The sequence below is a fragment of the Fukomys damarensis genome, unplaced genomic scaffold (genome assembly GCF_012274545.1).
Source record: "Fukomys damarensis isolate Sample0158 unplaced genomic scaffold, DMR_v1.0_HiC HiC_scaffold_2, whole genome shotgun sequence".
In the NCBI taxonomy this organism is placed as follows: Eukaryota; Metazoa; Chordata; class Mammalia; order Rodentia; family Bathyergidae; genus Fukomys; species Fukomys damarensis.
In genome coordinates this window covers 59,526,291-59,538,799 of record NW_022900914.1, presented here as the reverse complement: position 1 = coordinate 59,538,799, position 12,509 = coordinate 59,526,291, and the positions used below count along the sequence as shown (strand labels likewise).

The following is a 12,509-nucleotide window of genomic DNA, read 5'->3' as shown; positions in this document are numbered from 1 at the left end:
ACTTCAAAAAAAAAAAAAAAAAAGTGCTTCAGAAAGTGTGATCAAAGCAAGGGGCATTGTGAAGGGGTTAATGGCACTGTGTCTTTTACAGTAGTAAGATTTTAAACATTTAAACATCTTTTTGTTTTTCCTGGAGACAGGGTCTCACTATGTAGTTGAGACTGACCTGGAACTCACTATGTAGCCCAGGCTGGTCTCGAACTCACAGCGATCCTCCTGCCTCAGCCTCCCGAGTGCTGGGATTACAGGAGTGCGCCACCACGCCCAGCCCCCCCCCCTTTTTGGTTTTCTTTCTTTCTTTTTTTTTTTTTTGGTGCCAGAGATCAAACTTGGGTCCTTGTACTTTCGAGGCAGGTGGTGGAACCATTGCGCTAAATCCCTGATCCTCCCCATCCCTTTTTGTATTTTCTTATTTCTGAGGCAGGGACTTGCTAAATTGCTGGGTTTTCCAGACTGGACTCAAGTTGTGACCCTCCTGCCTCAGCTTCTGCTTTTTCATCTACTTTCAGAGTTTGTCCCCTGCCTCCCAGTGCCAGTCTCAGCAGAACCACAACTGTGTCACCGCTGACGCTGTTCTGAAGCTGTGAGCACTGTGGTGTAGAAAGCGTCCCCCAGGGCCACTGCCCTCACAGAGACCACCTCCACCCCACCCCCTGCACACAGCTGGCTCAGCTGTGCGAAGCTTGTGGGCTCAGAGCAGGGAAAGGAAGACGACACAGTCGCGCTGTCTCCAACCTGGCACCGCGCAGGAGTGAAGCTGGGCCGCAGGTTTCTTGTGGGCCCTCAGCCCTCTGTGCTTAGGTGCCAACCCTGTCTTCGCTGCTCAGTTAGGGTTCGGGAGGGAGGAAGCCAGGGCCAGGGAGCCTGAGTTCACACTTGGCAGAGATGACAGGAAGTAACCTGAAGGGGCTGTGACCAGATGCACCCACCCTGCAGACAGGAGTGGGCTGTTCCCTCGTGCACTAGAGTGACAGTGAGGGGGACCCGGTGAGGGGGACGGCGAGGTCCGGCGTGTCCAGAAGTCACGTGGGAAAACCCTGCGTGGACGCCACACCAGCCAAGAGCCAGGGCCACCTCGTCCCTCCTGAGAATGTGAGCAGGGGCCAATAACCGGAGAACTGGGTTCCAGGACAAAAGACACCATTCCGGACACCTACACTACAATTCCTTTATTCTAAAATTGCTGATGTGCAGAGCATTTCCTCCTTCCTTTGACCAGGCTGGAGGACGTCCTTAGGGACCCGGCAGCCTCCACAGCAGAAGCCGCAGCTATGGGTGGCTAGGATGGGGCAGTGGTGGGGGTCACCTAGCCCAGTGCCCATGTCCACACCCTGAAACACACAGGGACTAGGGGAGAAGTGGTGGGGCCAGCGTCTGGCCAGAAGGCCAGTGGCGACCCAGGGGCTGTACTGCCCCCTGCTGGCTGCAGCCGTTGTTACCTTTTCCCCTTCAAATTTCAACCATAGCTGAAGATGACGGTATTGCTGGGAAGTCGGGATCCTGGCTGCTTCCACCTGGGAATCTCCTTCTGGGTGGGCTGTGTGAGTGTCCAGAGAGGGCCGCCCCTCTCAACCCACCCACTCCCTCTAAGATCCCTGGGCTGGAGCCGGACAGGATACTGGAGTCACTCAGCAGTAAGATAATCCCTGCTCTAGAGAGCCTGTGTGGAGGGCTCAGGCCCAAGTGCCCAAGCGCGGAGGGTATTTCTTCAGCCAAGCCCAGCCATGTCCTCATCTCAGCTGCCTGAGGCAGGAGGCGGCCAGCCTGTCAGGGTGTGTGGGACACGGTTTGCCACACACCCTCCCAAAGCCCCCGTAGCCCAGCGTTTGGGTCCTGGGGTTGGTCAGATCGGCCCCGAGCCTTTGGATGCATGAGGCTGCAGGTCACACACGCCTGTGAAGCTGAGGTCCCTGGTGGGAGGGGACTTCTGTGGCCTCAGCAAAGAGGCCTGTCCTTTTGACACCTGCGCCAGGTACATCTCCAGGGTCTTGAGCAACCGCCGGGGGTTCTTCTTGGCCCACACTTCCAAGTCTGGAACAGAGGATGGGGAGCAAGGCTTAAGGAGCTTTGCACAGCAGCCAGGGCCTCAAGCCCACAGCTCCAACGAGGCCCCCAACCACTACTGAGGGGCAACAAAGGCACAAGTCACCGAGGATGGAGAGAGCACCAGGGGAGGACAAGGCACCAGAAGAGCCCGGGGACCACATCCCCTGTGTGGGCCAACCTCAGCTCTGAAGCGCCCACCCAGCTGCTGGAGCCGGTGTCCAGGCGGTCAGCAAATGTGCTTGCCACAGGTGCACAGCCAGGGAGGGGAGAGGGACTGGCAGGCTGGCAGGAGAGGCTGGTGGACGGCGGCCAGAAGAGGGAACTGCTGTCTCTGGGCCTAGGACACAGGCACTCAGGGGCTGAACGAACCTTTGAGGACAAAACCTGCGTCAGAGATGGTCTTCTGCTGGGTCCTCCAGACGTGCGCGAGGCGGAGGAACATGGCCGCATAGAAGCTGTTAACCACGGGGATGACCACCTGCTGCCGGTTACACTCCCTGCGGGCCACAAAGGCTGTGCCCAGTGCCCTCCTGCCCTGCCCCAGACACCAGGAAAGCCAGCCCCAGCCCAGGAGACCCCATCATGGCCCAGGCAGCCGCAAAGCTGGGTCAGGATCGGGAGGAGAGAGGGGCCGGGAGACAACCTGGGACATTTCCCAGGCCCGAGGGAGCCCGCAGGGTAGGAACAGGGCAGCAGAGAATGAGGCAGGGCTGGGACCCACTGGGACTCACCTGGAGAGACACTCCTCCCTCAAAGCCTGGATGGCCACGCGCGTGATGTTCACAGACATCAGGCAGAAAGGGAATTGCTGGAAGGGAGGGGTAGCAGGTCAGTGGCTGCCCTGCTCTCCCTGTGCTTTCTGTCATCAGGAGCCTGACAAGACCCAGACAATCATGGCTGTGCGGGCAGTGCCAATATCTTGGTGCTTATAGTTTCCCAAAAAATGTCCTACCCTCTCACAGATGAGGAAGTGAGCTCTTAAGTAGCTTTCCTGAGGCACGGACTGAAGAATCCATCTGAGGTTCTCTGCTCCATAGCCTGTGTCCACAGCCCTGAGCAGGTTTTCCAATCCTTGAACATCCTGACCCCTAAAGTCCCACAGATTGGGCTCAAACTCGAGATCCTCCTGCCTCAGCCTCCCAGAGTGCTGGGATTACAGGTGTGCACCACCACCCCTGGCCTGAGAACTTGAATTTTGAGATAAGGATGGCTCACTGTTCCTGAACTGCCTGTGGACAAGGTTTGTGCTGAACACCTGCTTATCCCAATTCTGGAATTTGGGTCCACGCTAGGGAGACAGTCTCCATGACAGGTCCCAGGGAAATCTTGGGCCCCGAGTCCCCAGTGACCTTCCCTGGCTGGCAACACTTTGCACATGGCACCCAATTTGATGCTGGAGAAATACTGTACTGTGCTTTCCATTCTACACAGAACTCAGGAGAAGGGGCAGCATCGTGTGAGTGACAAACAGGAACATAAATGCACGGCTGCTGACTTCCATGGGAGAGGCTGCTCGGAAATTAGCACCTGGCTTCCTGCGGACTTGGTCCTGAACACAGCATCCCTCGCCGGCTCTGCCTGCACTGTGCTAACTTGGAGCTGTGCAAGTCACATATGCAGTGTCTTGTGAGTCCTCCCAGCCAAGCACCCCACCCGAGAGAGGGTCCTGAGGCCCCAGACTAGCCTCAAACTTGCAGTCCTCATGCCTCAGCCTCCCTGGAAGGCAGGATTACAGGCAAGCACCACCACACCTTGCCAGATGTGCATTCCTAACCAGCTGTTCCCAGGGGCTGATGCTGCTGGCCTGGAGACAGCATCCTCAGATCTGTATGTTCAGGCGGTTCCCTAATTTTAATCCCTAGCCTAGAACTTCCCCCCTTCCATACGCACAGAACCAACTACTTATTGACCTCTCCACTTACACATCTGAAGCCCTCTAAACACATTTGTCAGAACTGAACCCCCAACTTGCTCTTTCTTACCAACTGATGGCAACTCTACCATTCCAGTTGCTCAGATTAAAAAATCATTAACTTCTTTCCTTGTCCCAAATCCATATCTACTCCATCAGAAAAACATGCTGGCTCTATTCTCTTAAGCTTGTACATTCAAGACTCAGCAGCCAGAATCTGACCACTTCACATCACTGCCTCTGAAAATACTGCTCCAAACCACTGTCGCCTCAAATTTGGATCATTGTGAGAGCCCTCCCCAGCATGGTGGCAAACACGTGAAATTCCAGCTACCAGGGAGACTGAGGCAGGAGGACTGCAAGTTTGAGGCCAGCCTGAGCAACTTAATGAGACCCTGTCTCTTAACAAGACAATCTCTCTTAGAAAGATCTTGTCTTTATGAGGCAATACCCCTCATAAAAAGGGATAGGGATGCAGCTCAATGGCTGAGAGTTTGCCTACCACACAGGAGGCCCTGTATTAGGTCCACAGGGCTGAAAAAATTTTGAGCTGAGCTGGGCATGATGGTACAGATCTGTAATCCCAGCACTCTGGGAGGCTGAGGCAGGAAGATGGCAAGTTCAAGTCCAACTGGGCAGTTTAGTGATTCAGCAAGACTGTATCTCAGCCCGGTGTGGTGGCCCATGCCTATAATCCCAGCACTCAGAAGGCTGAGACAGGAGGATCACTGTGAGTTCGAGACCAGCCTGGGCTACATAGTGCATAGTGAGTTGCAGTTCAGACTCAACTACATAGTGAGACCCTGTCTCAAAAAACAAAACAAAACAAAACAAAAAAAGCAGTTCAGTGCAAAGGCCCTGGGTTTGATTCCTAGTATTAAAAAAAAAAAGGAAGCAATGGCTCCCCCTTTGACTCAGTGTACAACCCACAGTCCTTGTGGCCTGCAAGGCTGTCATCACCCAGCTGGCTGCCTCTGTGGCCTCTACTGTGCCCTCTGTGTTCTCTCCAATACTACTGGTGTCCCTGCCATCCCTGGCATGAGGCGGACACCATCCTTTGCTCTGGCTTCTCCTGCTGCCTAAAATGTTCTTCCCCAAAGGCAGCTTGGACAACAGTCTCCGTCCTCCAAGGCCTGGCTCGTGTCTCATGGGGGCTCTGCAGATCCCCATGAAATACCGCCATGCCCTTCCCGCCTCTTCTCCTGCATGCCCTTCCCCCTCACACTCACACCTAACATCCTCTGTAACCGACAGGTCAATGTCTTCTTCCTGTAAAGCCAAAGAAGAGTCTGTCCTCTGTCTCTGCTAGAGGATCTTGGTCTGGGTTGTGCACTGTTGAACCCCGAGAGCCCTAAGGACCAGGCATGGGGGATGCTGAGTCAGCCTTCACTCAGCAACAAGTGAATGAACTCCAGGTCCCATGAATCCGGATGGACACATGGAAGGAAGCAGGTCAGCTGGCCACTACCCCTTACTCCTTGGGGAAACCATTAGCCCTCTCCCAAGAATGCAGGACTGGATAGAGAGCAAGAGGCCACCAAGGCCACTATGGCCCATCAATGAGTCCCCAGGACACCTGAAGGCCAGCTCTCCACTCAGGGTCAGGAGAAGCTACCAACACCATCAAGGATGTCACTGGGGAGAGCAGACAGGGGAAGGAGCAGTCTCACTGCTTGTACATTATTCCATTTGATTTTCCCAATGAGCCACCTAAGTCTCATGACTTCCATCTGCAGACAGGGATACTAGGGCTCTCAGCTGCTAAGGCCACAGCTATCAGAGGTGGAGCTCAGGTCCCAGCACAGGCCAGGCTGACAGGGAAGCCCCTTCCTGGTTGGCCGCCACCTTCCGAATGCCCTCAGCAACCGGAGATGTGGAGCTGTGAGGTCCGCCTGGCAGCAGGTTCTTGTACCACACCCTGTCCTCCACTTCCCTCCAAAGCCCACCTGGATATGGTGACGAGACAGGCAGAAAATCTCCTGGGCCAGCAACAAGGTCTTTGAGTCCATCACCAGGTACAGCAGGTGCAGGAGGGCAAGGAAGCCTGCCCCTCTCAGGTCCGTAGCTGGATTCACTCCTGTAACAGATGCCCCGGTTATACTTGTGAGCTGGGCGTCCCAAGTCCCACTCCACTGAGCCCAGGGACTGGTGTGCCAAGCTGTCTGGACAGTGGCCACTCCCTGGGTCAGAGAAGCATGAGACATACAGGTCCTTCCTGCCACGCTCCAGTGGCCAGCACCGTGGGACTGCATGAGCCTGGCTCCAGCACCCTGGGGCGGCCTCCAGTAGCAGTGTTCCCACTGCACCTGTGGTCCTCAGCAGTTATCATTCCACAAGACAACCACTGTTGTCCTTTACAAAAAAAGGCCAATATGCCTGGGTGTGGTGGCACATGCGTATAATCCCAGCATTCAGGAAGCTGAGGCGGGAGGATCACCATGAGTTCAAGGCCAGCCTGGGCTACAAAGTGAGTTCAAGACCACCCAGAACTACACAGTGAGACTCTGTCTCAAAAAACAAAATAAAATAAAACAAAAAGGCTACACTGCTGACCCTGGGACAAGAGGAAGTATACATTTCTCCCTATTCTTCCCACCAAGTGTAGCCAGAAACCTCTGGAAGGTGGGGAGAAGACAGGTTTGCTAGAGACCTTGAGAGCCAAATGACACTAGTAGAGCGTCCTGGGCTTCTTTCTGTCTGAAACATCCCACCTGAGTCCTGCAGGAGGGTGTGACCCAGAAATGCCAAAGAGGCTTGAGTGTGGGCCCTAAATTCCGTGTACTGAAAACTCAATTCCCAAATCTGCAGGTTGATGGTATTTGGCAGTGGTACCTTTGGGAAGTGATCAGGATAAGAGCAGACCATCAGGGTGGAGCCTTCATCATGCACTAGGGGCATCAAGGGTTTGGGTTTTTTTGAGACAGGGTCTCTGGATGTAGTTCAGACTGGCCTCAAACTCATGGTGATCCTCCTGCCTCAGCCTCCTGATATTACAGGCATGCTACCATGGCAGGCTGCATTTACCAGTGTTATACTGAGAGGAAGAGAGATCTGAGCTGACACATGTCACCCCATCTTGCACAGCGGTGCCCTCCCCCATTTTACTCTGCAGTATGAGGCCCTGAGGAGATGTGAGCAGTTGCTGTGCCATGCTCTTGAGCTTCCCAGAACCATGAGCCAAACCACCTTTTTTTTTTTTTTCTTTTCTGTACTGGGGACTGAACTCAGGACCTTGCACTGGTCAGGCAGGTACAGTGCCACTGAGCTATATCCCCAGCCCAACAAATTTCTATTTATATATTATTCAGTCTCAGATATTTTGTTATAGCAACTGAAAACAGACTAAGAGCAGATCAAAAAGATACCAAGAAAAAAAAAAAATCCTCTTTCTCTAGCCAAAGTTCCAGGAAAGGGGTGACCTCATAAGACAGAACACTTCAGACAACGTCCACCCTACTGCAGCCAAACAACACAGAGATCCCTCCCACTCCTCCTCAGCAGAGGCCAGTGGGGGTCCGGGCTGCACTCTGGCCTGACTGTAGTGAGAGACCCAGGCCAAGAGGTGAGCTGGGGCCAGCAGAGGTCAATGGACACCCAGGGAAGTGACACCCTCTTTCCTCTGCTGGCACAGTATCAGAGGATGCTGCTAATGCAAGACAGAAGTAAGATCCACAGTCTTATAACATCATACTCCAAGTGTCCAAGGTATAACTGAAAACCACATGCTATAGCCAGAACCAGGATAATCTCAGGTTGAATGAGGAAAGGCAATCAATAGATACCAATACTGAGATAATACAGATTTTGGAACTACTTGACAAAAATTTTATTATTTTATATTTTATGGTACTAGGGATCAAATCCAGGGCCTTACATATGCCATGCAAGTACTCTGCCACCTAGCACAGCCTCCGCTCCTGACATGATTTTAAAGTAACTATGACAGATAGGATAATGTCCTGCTTCCAAAGATATCCACTCCTGAGTCCCCAGAACCTATGAATATGCTGCTCTGCAAAGGTGATTAAGATCCCAAGTAAAATTAACGTTGCTAATCAGGGGCAGCAGCTTGTGACCCTCTGGTAGGCCCGCTCCTTCAATGAAGCACAACAGAGCCCCCCACCCTCAACAAAAGAAAGCAGGCCTCTCTGAGGCTCCTAGATGAAAACTGAAGCCCACTGGAAAAGTGAAGAAAATCTGAGATAAAGACACCCCATGCCACCATGGTTGGTAAGTTGGAGGGAGCAGCACCTCACATCAGAACCTGGTCTAACTTCAGGGGAAGGGCAGCTGGAACCTGCAGAAGAACCTTGCAGAGTTCAACCCAGGAGAAGATCAGAAATCTCAACTTGGACCTTGCAGCCAGAAATCAGCCTGAACCTCAGGGGACAGCTACTGGCTTGCTGAGGCTAATTAGCTTAGACCTGCAGACTCCTGCCCACGCTGTCTATTGTGTTGACAGAGGCATACCCTGAAGGAGGCCTTCTATTTCTAATTTTTATTTTCAAAGTAATATTTTTCTCTCTCTCTCTCTTTTTTTTTTGTGGTACTGGGGATCGAACTCAGGTCCTTGCGCTTACGAGGCAGGCCACCAAACTGCTGAGCTAAATCCCTGGCCCTCTCATTTTTAATCATTAAAACATTTTTATATTCTTTTCCTTTTTTATCTTTTTTCTTACTTTTTTCTTTCTCCCCCCACCTTGATCTTCATTTCTTTTTTGTTCCTGTTCCTATCCTACTTCAAATTTATTTTTTCTTTTTTCTTCTTTTTCCTTCTCTCAATTGCCATTAGTTTTAAAATAAAGTGATTACAGTCTCTAGCCTTCCTATTCCTATTAATTTGTTCTGTTCTTGTGTATATTTTGTTCTGTCTTCTCCTCTTCTCTCTAACAGCTTCCTAGAGTTTGTGTGATCTTCCTGTGTTCTCTGACCTCACTTCTAACCTTTCTCTATCCTATCTATCCCTCCCTCCCCAACTCCTTCTATGTCCCCATCCTGAAGGGTAAAGTTGCTATATTGTAGAGTTTATTCACTATAAACATATTTTGGGCTGGTCCTCGATTTTGATTTAATTCACACAGCTAAAGGTGATAGATTCATAATTACCACAAATTGTCATTTTCTAAGCTGTGCTTGATGCTATTCTGTTGCTGATTGTATCACTTGGGCTAAGATGTTATGATTGATTTAATCAGTTGTCCTTCCTGGTATAATGAAAATGAGCTCTCCTCAGAGTCATCAGAGACTCAAAACCTAAGACCAGTTATATCTGAAAGATTGAAGTATTAACCCAGGAATTAAACCAAGAATGGTACCAATAACAAAAATAGAAATGAGAGGACATTTAAATAAGGCACAAAAATAAATAAATAAATAAGGCACAAACAGACTTCCACCTTACCAAGGGTAAACTCTGGGGGAAATGAGGTGGAAAAGTCTGACAGTCAACCATCTGGACACCCTGAACCAATAGCACAGGAAGTAACAAAACAGAAAAACGATGCTCTAGAAAAAATCAAAGCAGAAATAATTTCCCAGATAACCAAAGAGATGGTGAGAAGAATGAAAGACATGATTAGAGACTCTAGAACAGAAACAGATAAAAAAATACATGAATTCAGGATCATGATAGAAGCCATGAATGCCCAGCATAGGAAAGAAATGGAACCCATGAAACAGATTCAAACAGATATCCAGATTAAAAACTCTACACAAAGTATTTGCAGCAGAATGAATGAATGTGAAGATAGAATTTCAGATATAGATGACAGGATTGTGGTCAGTGACCATGAAAAGAGAGATCTCTTAAATACAATAAGGGATATAAGAAATCGATCCAACAACTCCTAGATGATGCAAAGAAGAATAATATAAGACTGATGGGAATCCACAAAGTAGCAGGACAGAGTACAAATGACATTAAAAAACTGTTCACAGAATTAATGACAGAAAATTTCCCAAATAGAGGGGAAGAATTTGATATAGAGATAAGGGAATAGCTATGTTAAAAAAAAATCTACACCTAGACATATAATAATCAAGATCCCAGAAACCCAAAAGAAGAAAAAAAAATACTACAATCAATTAGAGAAAAGAAACAAATCACATGCAAAGGAAAGCCCATCAGAATCACAGCAGACCTTTCAACACAAATCCTCTATTCAAGGAGAGCCTGGAAGTGAGGTCCTATTTCAAGACCTAAAAGAAAATACCTCCAACCTACACAAATGTATCTTTTAAAATGGATGGGGAAATAACATACTTTCATGACAAAGAACACCTGAGAAACTTCATGAACACCAAACCAGCACTCCCAACACTTCTAAACAATATCCTAGAAAAAGACAACGAAGGCCACAACTCCATAAGGGCCAACAGAGCAAATATACCAGACAAGGCAAGAAATTAAAGGGAGAGAGGGAAAAATAAAAAATAAAAGAGGGCCAGGGATTTAGCTTAGTGGTTCCACTGCCTGCCTCACAAGTACAAGGACCTGAGTTCGATCCCTGGTACGAAAAAAAAAGTAAATAAATAAAAATAAAAGAATCAAAACAGGAAAATAACATGACAATGAAGTCAATACATAACAGTTAAAACCATCAATGTTAATGGCCTCAATTCACCAATCAAAAGAAATAGGCTGGCAGAATGGATTAAGAAGCAAAATCCAACAATATGCTGTACACAAGAAACCCACTTAATCCACAAAGAAATTCACAGACCGAGAATAAAAGGATGCAAAACAGTTCACCATGCAACAGAGCCTGGAAAAAAAGCAGGGGTAGCTATTTTATTGCAGACAGAGTAGATTTCAAACCAAAACTAATTAAGAGAAGCTGGGCATAGTGGCGCACACCTTTAATCCCAGCACTCAGGAGGCTGAGACAGGAGGATCGCTGTGAGTTCAAGACCAGCCTGGGCTACATAGTGAGTTCCAGGTCAGTCGCAACTACACAGTGAGACCCTGTCTCAAAAAAAACCCAAAAACAAACAAACAACTAATTAAAAGAGACAAAGAAAGCCACCTTAGCCTTGTGAAGGGAACAAGAGGAAGAAATGACAATCATAAATATATCTGCACCAAATACTAATGCCCTCAACTATACAAAACAAATATCAATGGATGTGAAAAATGAAGCAAGCACTAACACAGTTGTAGTGGGGGACCTCAATACTCCACTGTCACAAATAGACAGATCATCTAGACAAAAAATCAACAACAAAATAACAGAACTGAATCAAGTCTTAGAACAAATGGACTTAGTAGATGTCTACAGAGTGTTCCACCCCACAAAATCAGAATGTACATTCTTTTAGGCTGCACACAGGTCATTTTACAAAATAGACTACATGATAGCTCATAGAACATGCTTAAGTAAATGCAGAGGAACTGAAGTTATCTTTCATATATTATCAGACCATAGTGCAATTAAACTGGAGATCAATAGCATAAGAAACCACAAGAACTTCACAAACACATGGAAATTAAATAACACCCTGCTAAACAACCATTGGGTCAAAGAGGAATTTAAGGAAAAAATTAGACAGTTTCTACAATTAAATGATAATGCTAAATACAACTACAAGAATCTATGGGACACAATGGAAGCAGTTCTATGAGAGAAATTCCTAGCAGTAAATTTTCCATACTAAGAAAACAGAGATAGCTCAAATAAACAACCTAATGCTCAACCTTAAGCTCCTAGATAAAGAAGAGCAAGACAAACCAAAATCCTGTAGAGGGGAGGAAATTATACAGATCAGAGCAGAAGTTAATGCAAGTAAGACTAAGAGAATGATACAAAAAAAATCAACAAATCAAAGAGTTGGTTTTTCAAAAGAATAAATAAAATTGATAAATCCTTAGCCAACTTTATCAAAAAAAGAAAAGAAAAAGCTCAAAATCATGCAATTAGGAATGAAAAAGGTGAAGTCACAACAGATCCACCAGAAATCCAGCGGATCATCAATATTTTTTGATTTTAAAAATCTGTACTCTAATAAATGGAGAATACAGAAGAAATGGACAGATTCCTATGAAATTCCAAAGTTGAACGAAGAAGATATAAAAAGTCTGAACACCCCAAATACATTCAGTGAAATTGAAAATGTAATTAAAACATTACTGACAAAGAAAAGCCCAGGACCTGATGGTTTCACTGCTGAATTCTACAAGACATTTAGAGAAGAACTATCACCACTACTCTTTAAACTCTTCAATGAAATTGAAAGGGAAGAGGACCAGGGATTTAGCTCAGTGGTTCCACCACCTGCCTTGCAAGCACAATGATCCAAGTTTGATGCCCAGTAGAAAAAAAAAGGGGGGGGCAATACTTCCAAATTCATTCCTAGAAGCAAGTATTACTTTGATTCCAAAACCAGGGAAAGACCCAATCAAAAAAGAGAACTACAGGCCAATCTCCCTAATGAACATAGATGCAAAAATCCTCAATAAGATACTGCCAAACAGAATGCAGAAGGTTATCAAGAAGATCATACACCCTGACCAAGTTGGATTTATTCGGGGTGTGCAAGGATGGTTCAACATACG

General features: G+C 47.8%; 1 protein-coding gene across 7 annotated transcripts in view; it reads right to left on the bottom strand.

Moving 5' to 3' along the window:
• Positions 1 to 1,173: 1,173 nt before the first annotated feature.
• Elmod3 (ELMO domain containing 3) overlaps positions 1,174 to 12,509 on the bottom strand; it is a 38,212-nt gene continuing 26,876 nt past the window's right edge. For 6 of the 7 annotated variants that reach the window (XM_033765111.1, XM_033765113.1, XM_033765115.1 and 3 more), the window contains 4 exons: positions 5,905 to 6,035; positions 2,778 to 2,854; positions 2,416 to 2,543; positions 1,174 to 2,031 (listed from right to left, as the gene is read on the bottom strand). In XM_033765111.1, the coding sequence (XP_033621002.1) occupies positions 1,844 to 2,031; positions 2,416 to 2,543; positions 2,778 to 2,854; positions 5,905 to 6,035 (524 nt within the window). In that variant the 3' untranslated portion in view covers positions 1,174 to 1,843. The remainder of the gene's footprint in view (positions 2,032 to 2,415; positions 2,544 to 2,777; positions 2,855 to 5,904; positions 6,036 to 12,509) is intronic. The other variant, XM_033765118.1, reaches the window with a different exon arrangement.